At 46.8% G+C, this 18,890-nt stretch overlaps 1 protein-coding gene across 3 annotated transcripts in view; it reads right to left on the reverse strand.

The window, feature by feature from the left end:
• The window catches only part of PKN3 (protein kinase N3), a 44,307-nt gene that overhangs the window by 8,006 nt on the left and 17,411 nt on the right, over positions 1 to 18,890 (reverse strand). For all 3 annotated transcript variants that reach the window (XM_077284422.1, XM_077284421.1, XM_077284423.1), the window contains 3 exons: positions 18,735 to 18,878; positions 18,374 to 18,449; positions 17,846 to 17,996 (listed from right to left, as the gene is read on the reverse strand). In XM_077284422.1, the coding sequence (XP_077140537.1) occupies positions 17,846 to 17,996; positions 18,374 to 18,449; positions 18,735 to 18,878 (371 nt within the window). The remainder of the gene's footprint in view (positions 1 to 17,845; positions 17,997 to 18,373; positions 18,450 to 18,734; positions 18,879 to 18,890) is intronic.

Here is an 18,890-nt window from a genome sequence, read left to right on the forward strand (position 1 = left end):
TCCGCAAACAAAACCTTACGTGGTCAGTGCAGATTGCCCAGGATCACTGGGACCTTTTTCGCTTCCTAAAGACTCTTGGAAGTAGTGGAAGAGGGGTGACGGAACTGGAACCACGGAAGAACCAGAGCATGCACTGTAATGGCTTTTGGATCTCGAGACCAAACTATGAACTCGAGTACATTGGCATTCAGTCTGGACGCTATCCGATCTACATCCAGAGTGCTCCAGTGAAGACAGATCTGTTGGAAGACTTCCGGATGAAGTTACCACTCACTTGAGGCGAGACCCAGATGGCTGAAGAAGACTGCCGCCCAGAGTTCTTCTTCTGGGATGTGTACTACCGAGATTGATCTTGGCCCATCAAACAATGTGAGGTACCTCGGCCATGGCCGCCTGGCCACGGGTACCTCCTAGATGATTGACATATGGCACAGCCATAGCGTTATCCGATTGAATTCGGATGGGGTGACCAGGCAGAAGGCAGTGGACCTACTGTAGGACCAGCCGTACTGCTCGGATCCCCAGAACAATGATCGGGAGACGTTCCCCAGCCCAGAAGACTGGCATTAGTAGTCACTAATAACCATTGAACCGGGAGAAAGGATCTCCCCTGGATGAAGAAAGAGCTCAGAGACTACCCTCTGAAAGCCTGTCTGACCTGCAGAAAACAAGCGGAGCGAAGGGAACTGCTTCCATTATTGCAGCCACCATTTTTCCTCAGAACCCTCATAGCAAATCGAATGGAATGAGGGGGATGAATGACCAAGTGCGCGAGCTCCATGTTGAAGGGCCACGGTCTTGTTTCAAGGGAGAATTACCAACCCTCTGGAGGTGTCCAGGATCATCCTCAAAAAGGATATCTGCTGGGCTGGAAATGAGGAAGACTTGTCTAAGTTTATCTGCCAGCCCATGTGAGAAAGGGTATCGCAAGTGATATAGACAGACTCAGCGCAGTCCTGGAAGGATGGCTAGAAAGTCGACCAGATAGGGCAGGACGACCACGCCCCGAGAGTGCAAGATGGACATGACAGCCGCCATGACCCTTGTGAACACTGGGAGCGGTAGCAAGGCCGAAGGGCAAGGTCATGACCTGAAAATGCTGTTCGGGAATGGAAAAGAGCAGGAATTTTTGGAGAGGGGAAAAATCAGAATGTGGAGGTAAGTATCCCGAATGTCGATGGATGCCAGAAACACACCACCTTTTTCCATTGAGGTAATGGCCGAACAGAGGAACTCGATCCGAAGAAGGAGGAACTTGTCAAGCTTGTTAGAAGTTTGAGGTCCAGGATCGGTCTTACTTTTCCATCCCCTTTTTGGGACCGAGATCCCTCAGATCTAGACTGTTTTGGACAACCCTTCCACTGCTGGTTGGGTCTATAGGAAACATGCAATCCTTTGTTCCTGCGTGGGGAACGCCCCCAACTTCTCACCGAATAACCGACCACTCTGGTAAGGGAGTAATGTCAGAGAACGCAGAGTACGCTTCCATTCTCTGAGCCATAATGCCCTTCTGAATGTAATGGCATTTGCTGCTGACTGCGCCGCGCAACTAGTCGCATCCAAGAGGCGTGAACCACATAGTGTCCCGCTCAAGAGATTTGTATGGCCAGCTGTACTGTCTCCGGGAAAAGGTTACTGTTCTGAATCAAAGTAGTTAAGGTCTCCGGCCAGGAGACCATTGCTCTAGCAACCCATGCGGCGGCTAAGGAAAGGTAGAGCGCTGAACCCGAGGCCGCAAGACGGAACAAGCCAGATATTCTGACAGTCCGTGGTATTTTTAATTGATGACCCATTGGGCAGGGATACTGGTAGGTACAGTACAGACCAAAAGTTTGGACACACCTTCTCATTTTAAGATTTTTCTGTATTTTCATGATTATGAAAAATTGTACAGTCACACTGAAGGCATCAAAACTATGAATTAACACATGCGGAATTATATACAGAACAATAAAGTGTGAAACAACTGAAAATATGTCTTATATTCTAGGTTCTTCAAAGTAGCCACCTTTTACTTTGATGACGGCTTTGCACACACTTGGTATTCTCTTGATGAGCTTCAAGAGGTAGTCACCAGGAATGGTCTTCCAATAATCTTGAAGGAGTTCCCAGACATGCTTAGCACTTGTTGGCCCTTTTGCCTTCACTGTGTGGTCCAGCTCACCCCAAACCATCTCGATTGGGTTCAGGTCTGGTGACTGGAGGCCAGGTCATCTGGCGTAGCACCCCATCACTCTCCTTCTTGGTCAAATAGCCCTTACACAGCCTGGAGGTGTCTTTGGGGTCATTGTCCTGTTGAAAAATAAATGATGGTCCAACTAAACGCACACCGGATGGAATAGCATGCCGCTGCAAGATGCTGTGGTAGCCATGCTGGTTCAATATGCCTTCAATTTTGAATAAATCCCCAACATTGTCACCAGCAAAGCACCCCCACACCATCACACCTCCTTCTCCATGCTTCACGGTGGGAACCAGGCATGTAGAGTCCATCCGTTCACCTTTTCTGTGTCGCACAAAGACACGGTGGTTGGAACCAAAGATCTCAAATTTGGACTCATCAGACCAATGCACAGATTTCCACTGGTCTAATGTCCATTCCTTGTGTTCTTTAGCCCAAACAAGTCTCTTCTGCTTGTTGCTTGTCCTTAGCAGTGGTTTCCTAGCAGCTATTTTACCATGAAGGCCTGCTGCACAAAGTCTCCTCTTAACAGTTGTTGTAGAGATGTGTCTGCTGCTAGAACTCTGTGTGACATTGACCTGGTCTCTAATCTGAGCTGCTGTTAACCTGCGATTTCTGAGGCTGGTGACTCAGATAAACCTATCCTCAGAAGCAGAGGTGACTCTTGATCTTCCTTTCCTGGGGCGGTCCTCATGTGAACCAGTTTCTTTGTAGCGCTTGATGGTTTTTGCCACTGCACTTGGGGACACTGTCAAAGTTTTCCCAATTTTTTCAGACTGACTGACATTCATTTCTTAAAGTAATGATGGCCACTCGTTTTTCTTTACTTAGCTGCTTTTTTTTTTCTTGCCATAATACAAATTCTAACAGTCTATTCAGTAGGACTATCAGCTGTGTATCCACCAGACTTCTGCAAAATACAACTGATGGTCCCACTCCCATTTATAAGGCAAGAAATCCCACTTATTAAACCCGGCAGGGCACACCTGTGAAATGAAAACCATTGCCAAGAGTGTGCAAAGCAGTCATTTCCCCCAGAAGAAGGCACGCACACCGAAACGCGCGTAGGGGTGGTGGCGCCGCTGGTCCGAGGTAAATATGCTGCAAATAACCTTGGTGTTCCCCCTCTAACCTTTTTGATGCTTTTTTTGCCGGATGCTATTTACCAGCACAGTGATTACATAGTCCTATTACATAGTGGACCTTCTGTGTGTATGTTCTAAGGTTATCTCAGGGTGTAAGTATGATTAGACTGCATAACATTTCCCTTTGACCTGTGGCTCCTCTGTAGTTGTACCCATCATAGAATCCAACAGTAGTGTTATGATATGTATTTTTATGTGATTATGTTCAATAAAAGTAATTATTTTCTCTTTTGATCCTTTTTATGCAAATTTTTTCTATGTAGGGGTTATTATATATTGTTTGCATGGGACTTGCTAAATAGTAATTTCCCGTACGGGCACAGACACTATATTGCAGGCTAATTATAAGAAAGTCTCGCACTCAACTTAAATCTGATAGATTTATTGGTACTAAGGTAGTGCTACCTTAGTACCAATAAATCTATCAGATTTAAGTTGAGTGCGAGACTTTCTTATAATTTACTATACGGCTTGGGAACCTAGTCTCTGCACCAATACATAGCGGTGCACACGGTGTTTATTTTTATACTATATTGCAGGCTGACTGTGCATTGTTACCAAAATTGGTTTAAAATAGTGGTGATGCAGAGGGGGCTGCTCAGAAGCCAAAAAGGGAGTCTCTGTACATCCATGGAGTTCAGGTCCCCGGGTGGACAGGGCTGGTTGTCCGGCACTAGCCCTGGCTGCAGAAGAGGATACATGGAGGCGACACTCCATGTGCTCGTCTGTTGATGGTGTGGCGAGATCAGTGACCTTTAAAAGGGCCCGTCGCCCCTAAAAATCAGACCAGGCATGGCATCCCACGTCGCAGGGGGGTATACATGGAGGGGACACTCCACGTGTTCGCATATTGGCTGAAAAAGGATACTGCACTTGAAGAGGCTTCTGTCCAGTGAATCGCGTATCCAGACGCTCCCTGACCGGGTGAATGGCAAATGCTCTGTTGGGAGTTTAGTCTCCTTTTGAGGGACACTGCATGATCTAGAGTAGAACTGGAGTCCTCATCAATCTACAGAGATTGGTTGATGATATAAATAGGCGAATCCATCCTTTTCTGAAGCTCTGGTGAGTCCAGATCCAAGGCAACATCCGATCCATATTCAGAGTCTTGTTCTCAGCAAATTATTGGTGAGGGAGATCAAGAAATGGAAGCTCCCATTTTCTATACGCCTGTACGTTTCTAGAACACTTGCGGCCCCTGCTAGCCGACGGCTCCCGTGTAGGATAGGGACCATGTATAATCCTGCGAGCACTCCGAGCCACAGAGGGATTAAATCTCTTGGTCAGAGAAGCCATGGATTGCGGCAGTGATAAAGCCCACTTGGGAACTAGGTACTCTGGGATAAGCGGAGATCGGTGGGCTCCTGAGCTCATTTGGGGTGACCGGCTTCCGACTGGTCATGTGACTTTAAGACCAGGGAATACTGTTCCTGTGCCTTTAAGATCAGGGAACACTGGTCATGGCCTTTATACTGCCGGAGGTAGTGTGGGGAGGGGGAGAGAGGAAGCGGCGTCTCCTTACTCGGATCCTGGGTTCCCTGAGTCCATGTTGGATTAGCACTGTCTTCAGCACTGAATACCGCCGGGTCCTATGCAGCAGCCGCTTCCGGATGCCAACTCGTGTCTGGAAGCGGAAGGAGAATGAGGATGGCTGCCGAGAATATGCTGCGAGTGCTCTCGTCCTGAATGAGAAGCTCCTGAATGGGGGGGGAAGGGGGGGTGTGGAGCCATGGAAGCACGTCATAGTGCGGTCTGAGGCTCCGACCTACACAAAACCGAAGCCAGGGGCTACATTTTCGGCGCCGAGCAGGAAAAGGAAGGCCACCCCCTGCTGCAAAAAAAGCAGGGATCCGCCGGTTGCGCAGAGCCCTCCAGCCACTCCAGTCCCGGCACTTACCCAAGAAGCTGCCGGAAGGCAGAGTACACCGCTCTATTCAGCAGGTCAGAAAACTAGAAACACCAAGGTTACTTACCGGTAGCCGGTTTTTCCGGAGCCCATGACAGCACACCTGAGAGAGGGGATCCGCCCAGTCAGGACAGGAAACCTACTGAAATAAAAGGGCGGTACCTCTCTCTCGCTTCAGTTGGTTTTCACAGCATGAGAGGCAACCCCTTGGTTAGTACAAATGGCAATCTACCACCACATTATAATAACAAAAAAACACCGAATTAAAAGTGCGCACCAAAGGGTGAAAAAGGGAGGGAGGGAATATACAGGTGCTGTCATGGGCTCCGGAAAAACCGGCTACCGGTAAGTAACCTTGGTGTTTTCCCGTCTCCCATGACAGCACGCCTGAGAGATTTTTGGAGAAAGGAACACCGCTTGCAACACCCTTCTACCAAAGGTAAGGTCAGTAGAGGAAGATAAATTCAGTCAGTAGTGTTTAAAGAAGGTAGACTGTGAGGACCAGGTAGCGGCTTTACATATCTGATCAATCGATACCTCTGCTTTTTCAGCCCAGGAAGTAGCCACGGCCCTGGTGGAGTGAGCCTTGATGCCTTCAGGGATCGGAACGCCACATGCAGCATAGGATAAGCTAATGGCCTCCCTAATCCACCTGGCAATAGTACCTTTGGACACCCCATGACCTTTCCTGCTACCCTGGAAAGCTGCAAATAGAGACTGATCTTTCCTCCACTGACTGGTTAAGGATATGTACTGTAACATAGACCTCCTTACATCATGAGTATGAAACCTTTCCTCACCTGGATTTCTAGGATTAACACAAAATGAGGGTAATACAATCTCCTGACTCCTATGAAATTTAAGAACTACCTTAGGATCTGGTCTTAGAACCACCCTGTTTTCATATATGTGTGTATGGAGGACAAACGGACAAGGCTTGCAAGTCACTCACCCTACGTGCGGATGTTAAAGCTACCAATAGCACTGTTTTTAGAGTGAGAAATTTTACCGATAACTCTTGCAAAGGCTCAAAAGGACTTTTAGTTAGAGCATCTAAAACCAGATTCAAATCCCAGGGAGGAATTTTCTGAATTACTTCAGGTCTAGACCTACTACATGATTTAATGAAACGGGCTACCCACTTATTGGAGGCTAAATTACAATGATATAAAGCTCCTAACGCTGACACTTGAACCTTAAGCGTATTGGTTGCCAACCCTAGTTGTAAGCCTGCATGTAGAAACTCTAAAATAGCACTCACAGGAGCCTCATCCGACAAAGGTTGTCCTAAAAACTCTAGAAACCTCTTCCATGTCCTACCATAAATCCTCGATGCAATCGGCTTCCTACTTCTCAACAGGGTGGAGACTAGCCCTGGCGAGAATCCCTGTCGGCTTAGTAATGCCCTCTCAAATTCCAGGCTGCCAGATGGAAACCCTTCACTTGAGAGTGGCATACTGGTCCCTGGGTAAGCAGGTCCGGAACCTCTGGTAGGATCCATGGATCGGTTACCGACATTTGTCTTAGGAGAGAAAACCATGGTCTTTTCGGCCAAAATGGAGCAATCAGAATCACTCTTGCCTGCTCCATTCTGATCTTCCTTACTACTACCGGAATTAATGCTATCGGTGGAAACACGTAAGCGAGGCTGAATTTCCACGGTATTTGAAGGGCATCTACTGCAACCGGGTTCCCCCTCGGGTCTAATGAGCAGAACCTCTCCTCCTTCCTGTTGTGAACAGTGGCAAATAAGTCTATTACCGGTGTGCCCCAGGCCTGCACTATCTGTTGGAATACCCTGAGACTCAGCGACCATTCTCCCTGTCTTAGCTTTTTGCGACTTAAGTAGTCCGCTTTCATGTTTTCGACCCCCTTTATGTGCAGAGCTGTGAGGGACAGTAGGTGAGATTCTGCTAAGTGAAGAAGCACAGATGTTGCCCCCATAAGTGAAAGGGACCTTGTTCCCCCCTGATGGTTGATATAGGCTACTACTGCGTAATTGTCGGACATAACTCTGGTATGACGACCCTGAAGGATAGGAAGGAAATGTCTTACTGCCCTTTCTACAGCCCAAAACTCTTTTACATTGGATGTCTGATGTGTTTTTGTATGGGACCAGGATCCCTGTATCGAAAGGGTCCCTAGATGTGCACCCCATCCTGAACCACTCGCGTCCGTTGTGATCACGTCTTCTATCGGAGTTAGCCACTGAACCCCTGAGCTCAAGTGATCCCTTACTGACCACCAGATTAGGGAATCTGACGCCTACTGAAAGGTGAACTTTTCCCTCCAAACGCCCTTCTAACAATCTTTGTGTTGACAGGACCTTCCACTGTAATTGCCTCAGGTGAAAACTGTGCCCATTTTACAGCGGGAATACAGGATGTTAGTGACCCCAGCAGGGACATCGCCTTCCTCAGTGTCATTACAGGCTGATGTATTGCCAATTCCACAAGACTTTGTATTTTGGATACCTTGCTCTCCGGCAGGAGACAGAGTTGGCGCGTGGAGTCCAGAACCAACCCCAGGAAGGACTGAACTTTCTCTGGTGTTAATCTCGACTTGGCGACATTTATTTCCCAACCTAACACTGCTAGGGTCATAGTCACCTCTTCTATTTGTGCAAGACAGTGATCCACTGATCTGCCTATTACAAGGAAGTAGTCTAGGCACGGAACAATGACTATGTCCCGGGAACGGAGGAAGGACATGACCTCTGACATTAATTTTGTAAATACTCTTGGCGCTATCGATAGACCAAATGGAAGGGCAGCATACTGGTAGTGTTTGAGTTGCCCTTGGACAAACACTGCTACCCTCAGAAATTTTTCATAGTCCCGATGAATTGGGACATGGTAGTAAGCGTCTTTCAAGTCTATAGCTGCCATGAAGCAGTCCGGGAACAGCATCTTTATTGCTGAGTTTACCGACTCCATCTTGAAGGAGTAATTTATTACTGACCAAGTTTTCTTAAGTTCACAATAGTCCTTAGCAAGCCATCTGGTTTTCGTATCAAAAAGAGAGGGGAATAAAAACCTTCTCCCTCCTCTTCCCTTGGAACTTCTACTAGGACCCGTTTTAGAACTAGCCCCAATACCTCTGTTTCCAGAGCTAGCTGTTCCTCCGGAAGTTTTCTGTGTGGTGTCAACACAAAAGTCTGTCGAGGTGGATGAATAAATTCTATTTTTAGTCAGTCGCTGACGACACTTAATGCCCTATGGCTGGGGGAAATACTTATCCAGGCATGAAGAAAAAAAAAGAGAGCCTTCCCCCTACTTCTGGCTTGGCGTCATTGGGAGGGCTTTTTTGCCGATGTGGAGGGGCCCTTAAACATGTACCCAGATCCTTTTCTACAATGGTGTTCAAAAGTCCTGCATAGGCGTGAAGAAAACTATATGTTTCATACTTCTGAATCTCTACAGTGAAACTGGTGGAACATATATGTTTTTGTAATCCCTCATTGTATGCCATACTCATTTTTGAATGTCCCAAGTGTATAAATTGTTATGGTCTGCGCATTTTTTATATTTTTTTTTTTTTACAGCATAACCATACCTACACCAGTACAGTGTGTAGAATGGTGAACAGGTTTCTAAGTTCATTAACTTCCAATGCAAGTTCACACAGACTTAAATTTTACTTTTTAAGATTTATTTTTTATTTAATTCAGAGTGCTGAAAAGGGCCTTTTGAGTGCATCTTAAGCTTCTAATAGTTTATTGGCCAGCTTTTGCTCTTGAGCACCAGCTTGCATCTCTGTGGCATTGACTGAACAAGCTTCTGCAGATGTTCACGAGTGATGATGTGGTTCCAGGCCTGTATCAGAGCCTCAATCAACTCACTCTTGGTCCTTGGCTGTTTTCTAGATATCTCTAATGATACCTTGTGCCACAAATTTTCAATTGGATTGAGGTCCGGGGACTGAGCTGGCCAGTCAATAGTAGCCACCTTGTTCTTCCAACACCATTGGCTGCCATACAGCCCCAGACCATTACTTTCATCGGATGTTTCACAGAGAAGCTCAAACACTCTGGCTTGTACTCTTCATGTGGGAACCTTCTCACATAACACTTGCCATCATTTCCTAAAATGCAAAAAGTGCTTTCATCACTAAATAGGACTTTTTCCCACTCCTCCTTCCTCCATTTTAAATATTTCAATGCCCACAGTTTTCGCCTTTGTCTTTGTATGGCTGTCATCAATGGCTTCTTTCGGGCCTTGCACCCTCTCAATCCTGCTTCCAAACATCTCTTCCTAACAGTTGATGTTGCTACCTCAATATTGTACTTTTCTTGCCATTCTTGCAGAAGCTGAGGAGAGGTGAGCTTTCGATTGGCAAGGGATGTTCTTATCAGTACTCTATCCTCCCTTTTAGTTGACTTTCTGGGCCGACCAGATCTGGGCCTGTCCTGGGTAATTCCAAGCTGCTTAGGTTTCTGCAAAATTCTTACGACTGTACTCTGATTACAGCCGACCTTCCTTGCGATCTGGGGGCCAGTATAACCCTCTTCATGTAGCACCACAACTCGCACACGATCCTCCGTTGACAAAAATCTGAAGGCTCCCATCATAAAAAACTCTACAGTATGATTCACTAGATAGACCAATAGATAAAACAAACAAATAAAGCAGCAGATGTGATGCAATGTAATGCAATGTGATTGGCTGCCATATCCAGGTTATGATTGGTCACAAGAACCTCATCTGTGATTGGCTAATTTTGGATCTGAAGCTGTACAATATTTAGTTGTGCTTTCAATTCCCATATTGTTGCAATAATTTCAGGCAAAACTGCTTCAAAAGCTAAAAATATTACAGGGAGAGAATGCAAAATTGTATTCTGAACAAAACCATATATAATATGTCGTATTAGCATCGAAGATATTAGACAGAAAACGTTTAAAACTTGAAAAATCAATTTATCCTATGCAGGACTTTTGAACAACACTGTATCTCTATAGTCCCAGTTCCTTCTATCTCCCGGAGGGCGACCTCTATTAAATTTTCCCCTCCGAAAAGAAGGCCTTCTGATATCCACCGGAAAGCAAGGAAAACCTTTTTTCTTGTCGCCTGCTTTTTCTAAAATGTCCTCCAGCTTCTGACCAAAGAGGAATTTGCCGTCGCACGGAATAGAACAAAGTCTATTTTTTGAGGGTAAGTCCCTTGGGCACCCCTTTAACCCCTTTCTGACATTGGACGTACTATCCCGTCGAGGTGGGGTGGGCCCGTATGACCGCCGACGGGATAGTACGTCCAGCGCGATCGGCGGCGCTCACGGGGGGAACGCGGCCGATCGCCAGCTGATTATCACAGCTGACATCCGGCACTATGTGCCAGGAGCGGTCACGGAACATGATCGCGGTGTACCGGCGGTACAGGGAAGCATCGCGCAGGGAGGGGGCTCCCTGCGTGCTTCCCTGAGACCCCCGGAGCAACGCGATTTGATCGCGTTGCTGCGAGGGTCTCTTACCTCCTCCTCGCTGCAGGTGCCCGGATCCAAGATGGCCGCGGCATCCGGGTCCTGCAGGGAGGGAGGTGGCTTACCGAGTGCCTGCTCAGAGCAGGCGCTTGGTAAGCCTGCAGTGCTGTAAGTCAGATCGGTGATCTGACAGAGTGCTGTGCAAACTGTCAGATCACCGATCTGTGATGTCCCCCCCTGGGACAAAGTAAAAAAAAAAAATTTGCACGTGTAAAAAAAAAAAATAAAAAAAATCCTAAATAAAGAAAAGAAATAAATATTATTCCCATAAATACATTTCTTTATCTAAATAAAAAAATAAAACAATAAAAGTACACATATTTAGTATCGCCGCGTCCGTAACGACCCCACCTATAAAACTATATCACTAGTTAACCCCTTCAGTGAACACCGTAGGAAAAAAAAAAAAAAGAGGCAAAAAATGCTTTATTATCATACTGCCGAACAAAAAGTGGAATAACACGCGATCAAAAAGACGGATATAAATAACCATGGTACCGCTGAAAACGTCATCTTGTCCCTCTAAAAACGAGCCGCCATACGGCATCAAAGAAAAAATAAAAAAAGTTTATTGTCCTCAGAATAAAGCGATGCCAAAATAATTATTTATTCTATAAAAGTTTTTATCGTATAAAAGCGCCAAAACATAAAAAAATGATATAAATGAGGTATTGCTGTAATCGTACTGACCTGAAGAATAAAACTGCTTTATCAATTTTATCTAACGCGGAACGGTATAAACGCCTCCCCCAAAAGAAATTCATGAATAGCTGGTTTTTGGTCATTCTGCCTCACAAAAATCGGAATAAAAAGCGATCAAAAACTGTCACGTGTCTGAAAATGTTACCAATAAAAACGTCAACTCGTCCCGCAAAAAACAAGACCTCACATGATTCTGTGGACCAAAATATGGAAAAATTATAGGTCTCAAAATGTGGAGACGCAAAAACTTTTTTGCTATAAAAAGCGTCTTTTAGTGTGTGACGGCTGCCAATCATAAAAATCCGCTATAAAAAATGCTATAAAAGTAAATCAAACCTCCCTTCATCACCCCCTTAGTTAGGGAAAAATAATAAAATTAAAAAAATTTATTTATTTCCATTTTCCCATTAGGGTTAGGGCTAGGGTTACGGCTAGGGTTAGGGCTGGGGCTAGGGTTGGAGCTAAAGTTAGGGTTAGGGTTGGGGCTAAAGTTAGGGTTGGGGCTAAAGTTAGGGTTAGGGTGTGGATTACATTTACGGTTGGGATTAGTTAGGGGTGTGAGGGTTAGGGGTGTGGTTAGGGTTACCGTTGGGATTAGGGTTAGGGGTGTGTTTGGATTAGGGTTTCAGTTAGAATTGGGGAGTTTCCACTGTTTAGGCACATCAGGGGCTCTCCAAACGCGACATGGCGTCCGATCTCAATTCCAGCCAATTCTGCATTGAAAAAGTAAAACAGTGCTCCTTCCCTTCCGAGCTTTACCGTGCGCCCAAACAGGGGTTTACCCCAACATATGGGGCATCAGCGTACTCGGGACAAATTGGACAACAACTTTTGGGGTCCAAGTTCTCTTGTTACCCTTGGGAAAATATAAATTTGGGGGACTAAAAATCATTTTTGTGGGAAAAAAAAGATTTTTTATTTTCACGGCTCTGCGTTGTAAACTGTAGTGAAACACCTGGGGGTTCAAAGTTCTCACAACACATCTAGATAAGTTCCTTGGGAGGTCTAGTTTCCAATATGGGGTCACTTTTGGGGGTTTCTACTGTTTGGGTACATCAGGGGCTCTGCAAATGCAACATGACGCCTGCAGACCAATCCATCTAAGTCTGCATTCCAAATGACGCTCCTTCCCTTCCGAGCTCTGCCATGCGCCCAAACAGTGGTTCCCCCCCACATATGGGGTATCAGCATACTCAGGACAAATTGGACAACAACTTTTGGGGTCCAATTTCTCCTGTTACCCTTGTGAAAATACAAAACTGGGGGCTAAAAAATCATTTTTGTGGAAAAAAAAATAAAAATTATTTTCACGGCTCTGCGTTATAACCTGTAGTGAAACACTTGAGGGATCAAAGCTCTCAAAACACATCTAGATAAGTTCCTTAGGGGGTCTACTTTCCAAAATGGTGTCACTTGTGGGGGGTTACAATGTTTAGGCACATCAGGGGCTCTCCAAACGCAACATGGCGTTCCATCTCAATTCCAGTCAATTTTGCATTGAAAAGTCAAATGGTGCTCCTTCCCTTCCGAGCTCTGCCATGCACCCAAACAGTCGTTTACCCCCACATATGGGGTATCGGCGTACTCAGGACACATTGCACAACAACTTTTGGGGTCCAATTTCTTCTCTTACCCTTGGGAAAATAAAAAATTGGGGGCAAAAAGATCATTTTTGTGAAAAAATATGATTTTTTATTTTTACGGCTCTGCATTATAAACTTCTGTGAAGCACTTGGTGGGTCAAAGTGCTCACCACACATCTAGATAAGTTCCTTAGGGGGTCTACTTTCCAAAATGGTGTCACTTGTGGGGGGTTTCAATGTTTAGGCACATCAGGGGCTGTCCAAACGCAACATGGCGTTCCATCTCAATTCCAGTCAATTTTGCATTGAAAAGTCAAATGGCGCTCCTTCCCTTCCGAGCTCTGCGGTGCGCCCAAACAGTGGTTTACCCCCACATATGGGGTATCAGCATACTCAGGACAAATTGTACAACAACTTTTGGGGTCCATTTTCTCCTGTTACCCTTGGTAAAATAAAACAAATTGGAGCTGAAATAAATTTTGTGTAAAAAAAATTTAAATGTTAATTTTTATTTAAAAACATTCCAAAAATTCCTGTGAAACACCTGAAGGGTTAATAAATTTCTTGAATGTGGTTTTGAGCACCTTGAGGGGTGCAGTTTTTAGAATGGTGTCACACTTGGTTATTTTCTATAATTTAGACCCCTCAAAGTGACTTCAAATGAGATGTGGTCCCTAAAAAAAAAATGGTGTTATAAAAATGAGAAATTGCTGGTCAACTTTTAACCCTTATAACTCCCTAACAAAAAAAATGTTGGTTCCTAAATTGTGCTGATGTAAAGTAGACATGTGGGAAATGTTACCTATTAAGTATTTTGTGTGACATATCTCTGTGATTTAAGGGCATAAAAATTCAAAGTTGGAAAATTGAGAAATTTTAAAAATTTGCGCCAAATTTCCGTTTTTTTCACAAATAAACGCAAGTTATACCGAAGAAATTTTACCACTATCATGAAGTACAATATGTCACGAGAAAACAGTGTCAGAATCGCCAAGATCCGTTGAAGCGTTCCAGAGTTATAAACTCATAAATGGACAGTGGTCAGAATTGTAAAAATTGGCTCGGTCATTAACGTGCAAACCACCCTTGGGGGTAAAGGGGTTAACCACAAGGCACGTCTTGCTGCGTTAGACAATCCCGCTGCCCTAGCTGCTAGTCTTACAGAGTCTGCTGAGGAATCTGCTATGAAAGCTGCCGCTCCTTGAGCCATTGCCATATTGGCTAGGACCTCTTCTCTCGGCACTTTAGATTTCAACTGATCCTCTATTTGTTGCAGCCAGACAATAAGGGAGCGGGCAACACATGTTCCGGCTATTGCCGGTTTTAGACCTCCTGCGGCTGCCTCCCAGGTATGTTTCAAAAAAGCATCCGCTTTTTTGTCTAAAGGGTCCCTTAGGACGCCCGAATCCTGTAAGGGTAGGGATGACTTTTTAGATGACTTAGCCACCGCACCATCAATCTTAGGGGCTTTATCCCATACTTCTGAATCCTTTTTCTCAAAAGGATATCGTCTCTTAGAAGCTGAGGGAAGGCTACCAGACTTCTCAGGCTTCTTCCACTCTTTTTCTATAAGGGCTTTTACATTAGTATTAACTGGGAAGGTACGCTTCCTCTTCTCCTCCAAACCACCAAACATAACGTCCTCTACCGATCTAGATGCTTTCTCATCCTTAAGGCCCATTGTAGCCCTAACTGATTTCACCAGTTTATCTGTGTTCTCAGTTAGAAAGCATGGTCGACCCCCAACATCGCTATCTGAAGAGGAGCCAGAGAACACAGAAGAGGATGAAAAGGGAGACAGAGGTTCCTCTTGATATTCCTCGTCAGACTGAGAGGCACCAGAATCCGAAACAGTCTCTAGGGTTTTGCTACTTTTCTTTTTAAGGACTGATTTTAAAGACCCTTTAACCTCTGCCCTAATCATGGCCCTGAGGCTAGAGGCAAGGCCAGGGGATTCAGCCTGAATAGTCTTTTGGATACAGTCCGCACAGAGGCTTTTCTGCCATTGGACTGCTAGCGGGGCTTTACAGAGGGCACATTCTTTGTTCTTTGACTTGGCACTAGCCTTCCTCGGCGCCTGAGAAGTAAGCAGAGAAATGTAGCCCGTTACCACCAATGTGACATTCACGAAGATCACTCACCACCCGCTGACACTCAAGGGTACCGGATTTTGAGGCCGATCTGGAGTACGGACAACGTCCCTCCTAGAAGCTGAGGAGTCCTGCGACTTTCGATTTCGATCTGGACGACTGCCGCTTCGCCTCTTAGTATGCTGGTGAGCAGACATAGCACCTGGTAAGATCTCTTGCTGCTGCTGCTGTAGCAATGGCTGTTGTGGGTGCTGCTCCATACAATCCTCCATAGTGGAGCTCTGTAGATGTGAGCACTTCCACTGTGGACTCACCACCTTTTGAAGGGTGATCCACTCTGCTCACCGCCTCATCCGGTTCAGGAACTGCTCCTCCCCCGCCTCTGCGCCCACCAGGAGACCGCCAGAAGATCTCTATGACCCGGCCAGCGTTAATCTATGGGCGCCGCCATCTTGGATCCGGCGCACAGCACTGACGTCACGCGGGCACGCCCATTCCCAGCGTGCCCTGCGCGCAACGCCTGCCGGGCACCCGGAAGCTAGGCCCAGGGCTGAAGGCAGCAGCAGAGGGGGCAGAGAGCGGCGTGGCAGCCGCAGAAGAGCCACAAGACTCCGGACTGCGCTGACCCGATGCCAGCACGTGCGCAAAGGCCCCAGGACCTGTGAACGGCGCTTCCACAGCCTGAAGGCCGGCATACAGGCTCTCTGCCTGTTCTTCCAGTGCCGGGACAGGAGTGGGTGAGTCTTCAAAACCGCCGTGATTCCAGAACTAGGGCTCCCATCAGGACAGGAAATCCAACTGAAGCGAGGGAGAGGTACTGCCCTTTTATTTCAGTAGGTTTCCTGTCCTGACTGGGCGGATCCCCTCTCTCAGGTGTGCTGTCATGGGAGACGGGAAAAAGATCCTCTGCTGTCGCTGTTGTTTGGACGGTGCAGGGATAAAGGGAAACCCTCAATCCATCATCCTTTTAGTAGGGAGGTAGAGAGGGACCATCCGCCTCCTTGTACCATCCGCTTTAACAGTGGGGGTGCAGTGGGGGCTGCTCGGATGCCACAAGGTGGGCCTCTGTACATCCAAAGGGTTAATCCCTAGGATGGGACAGGGCTGAATGTCCGGCTTAAGGCCTGGCTGCGGAAGAGGGTACGTGGAGGCGACACTCCATGTGCTCGTCCGTTCAGGGCGTGGGGAGATCGGTGCCCTTGAAGGGACCCGTCGCCCCTAAGAATCAGCCCAGGCTTGGCATCCCACGTTGCAGGAGAGGATACAGAGAGGCAACACTCTCCGTGCTTGCCTGTGGATGGTTCAGGGAGATCGGTGCCTTGAAAGGATCAGTCGCTCCTTCATCCGTTGTAAAAAGTAAAATCAAAAATGTAAAAATAAAATAAAAAATGTTCGGTCTGCAAAGCAGACCCGTCCTTGTGCCTCCTACGGACAACTAAGCAAGAACTGGTTCTCTGAGAGCCAGCAGGAGGGTGTATACTGCAGGGGAGGAGCGAACTTTCTTTGTATCACTTAGTGTCAGCCTCCTGGTGGCAGCAGCATAACACCAACAGTCTGTGTCCCCAATGAGGCGAAGGAGAAACTGTTACTTGTGTACCAGGAACCTCAGGTCGATATATATGCCCTACAACACTGGCTTCATACCTGGGGGGGGGGGGGCAAAAGGCATAGACTCTGTGTGCCCCCGCACCAAGTCTGGCAATTATCACAGGGGTGTGTACTCTTGTGCAGTTACCAGCCAACTGGCTTCCTTCAATATCTCTGAACCTTGCCGAGCACATAATCGGAATCTGCATTCCTTTCCCCAAAAGCCCATACCATGCAGCCACCTCTAGAACTCTGTGTTATTGAGTTATAAAGCATAGCTACCAGGAATACGGTAGCCATATTTGGTCTCCCTGCACAGATAAAATCCAGCAGGACCCAGTGGCACTGCCGCCGTCCCATTTACAGCTTCGGGCGGAAAGTTATGAGCATCCACGGTTCTAGCCGGCAAACCATGCTCTCAGATATGGGAGGAGAGAGGCTGCACAGCCCAAGGGTGGGCACAGCGTGTGGGAGGGAGTAGCCTAGGGGATGATAGGCAGCTTCTCATTTGGACTGCGTTTTTCTACTGGCAGGAGGCCAATTAGCTGACGCGGCCAGAGAATTACATAACAAAGATTTGGACCTGTGATTCATCAGCGCCTCCCTGTGGTCACATGCTACATAACATGGTAAATGTAATTTGTGTCCTACCCTTGTACTACACTCCCGACTGTATACTTGTTCTTGTATATATACCTTTATCGTTCTAGTGCGCCTTTCAGCAATTAAATATAAAATTAATCTTGGGCTGCTCTATCTCGATTCACAAATTCCCACGCCAGGTTGGTTAATATACGCTACCCCGGGGTTGGTTCCTGACCCGATATAAGCCTGTTGTCGGACGAGGCTTATATCTAACGAGGAACTGGTGGCAGCATACCGTATCCCCAGCCAGGATTGGTGATATATATTCCCCCTCACTGGGAGCGACTCAATAGCTCATACCGATAAGGGAGGCCTTTTCGGCGACTATTTGCCCTCAGTGCAGTTTGCTGACTGACCTGGGGTAAGTGGTGGTGCCAGAGAGCCGATCCCTGCTAGGTTATGCTCTTCCCTCCCCAGAGGTGAGTGAAGATGACACACACCCCTTCCCCTGTACGATCCGTCACAGAAGGTTATTCCTGTAAATCTCATCACTTCAGGAAGAAAACAACATGGTGGTAAGGACTCGCCTGTCTGCACAACAAGCCTGGGCATCAGCCGTGCTGGGAAGGGGAGGACTAAGTGTGGTCATGGTGCCACATGGAGGGAGGATACTCATCATCAGACGGCCCCACGTGGCAAAATTTATGTTCATTTGAGTGGCCCGGAGGAAATCTTTTCCTATAAAAAAAAGAAAGAAAGAAAAAAGGAGTGATTACTTAAAAGAGGTCATCCTAAGCACGACGTATCCATGGCGTAACTGATAAATGTACATTTGAAGGGGTCTGACAATATGAATGAGGGACCCAAAGATCCCAGTGTAAAATTGAGCAGGATTGAGCATGTGCGACCACTGCTCATTCCCTGCCTATAGGATGGGTGGTCGCACATGCTCAGTACTGGCTATGTACATATCTTGGGCCTCCTGTGCTTGTGATCAATGGAGGTCCCAGCGGTCAGGCCCCCTGCGATCATATATGCATAACCTGCCCTGTTTAGCTATCTCCTGTCATGGACACACAAGTAGCCTCATCCTATGGAAGGGAGAGGACTCTTACCTTTCTGCTTTGGGAATATGCGCTTTTGCCTCTGTACTTTGCCTCTCCTCTCAATCACAGGGTTGCAAAACATCATCTGAAACATAAAATGAGGTTAACCGACCACACGCCGTCTATACGGCAGTTATATCTCAAGCTGGAAAAGCTGGGTGGTAGCCAATATGGCTGACATTACTGATAGTCACCCAGATATACAAGAGGGGTAGTGACAGGACCATAGTGCACCAACTGGACCGTCATTAAGCCTATACAGGACGGCCATGCACGAGTGATAACTGATAGCGACTGGCTAGAAGAAGATAAGGACGCCTTCTGGGAGCCAAGACCCCCTGCTGATTTGTAGGTCCGATTACTTAGTTACCTCAGCAAACAGCATGCCTTGTGGCTCCAGCTGCAGGCACAGCCCATGCCGCTCGTTGTCCAAGAAGTCCTCCAGACGCACAAAGCGGAGGGCGCACAGCTCCCGCCAGTCTCGCCAATGTATGGACAGCTCCAACTCCCTAGACTGTGGGAGGAA

The sequence above is a fragment of the Ranitomeya variabilis genome, chromosome 2 (genome assembly GCF_051348905.1).
Source record: "Ranitomeya variabilis isolate aRanVar5 chromosome 2, aRanVar5.hap1, whole genome shotgun sequence".
Classification (NCBI taxonomy): domain Eukaryota; kingdom Metazoa; phylum Chordata; class Amphibia; order Anura; family Dendrobatidae; genus Ranitomeya; species Ranitomeya variabilis.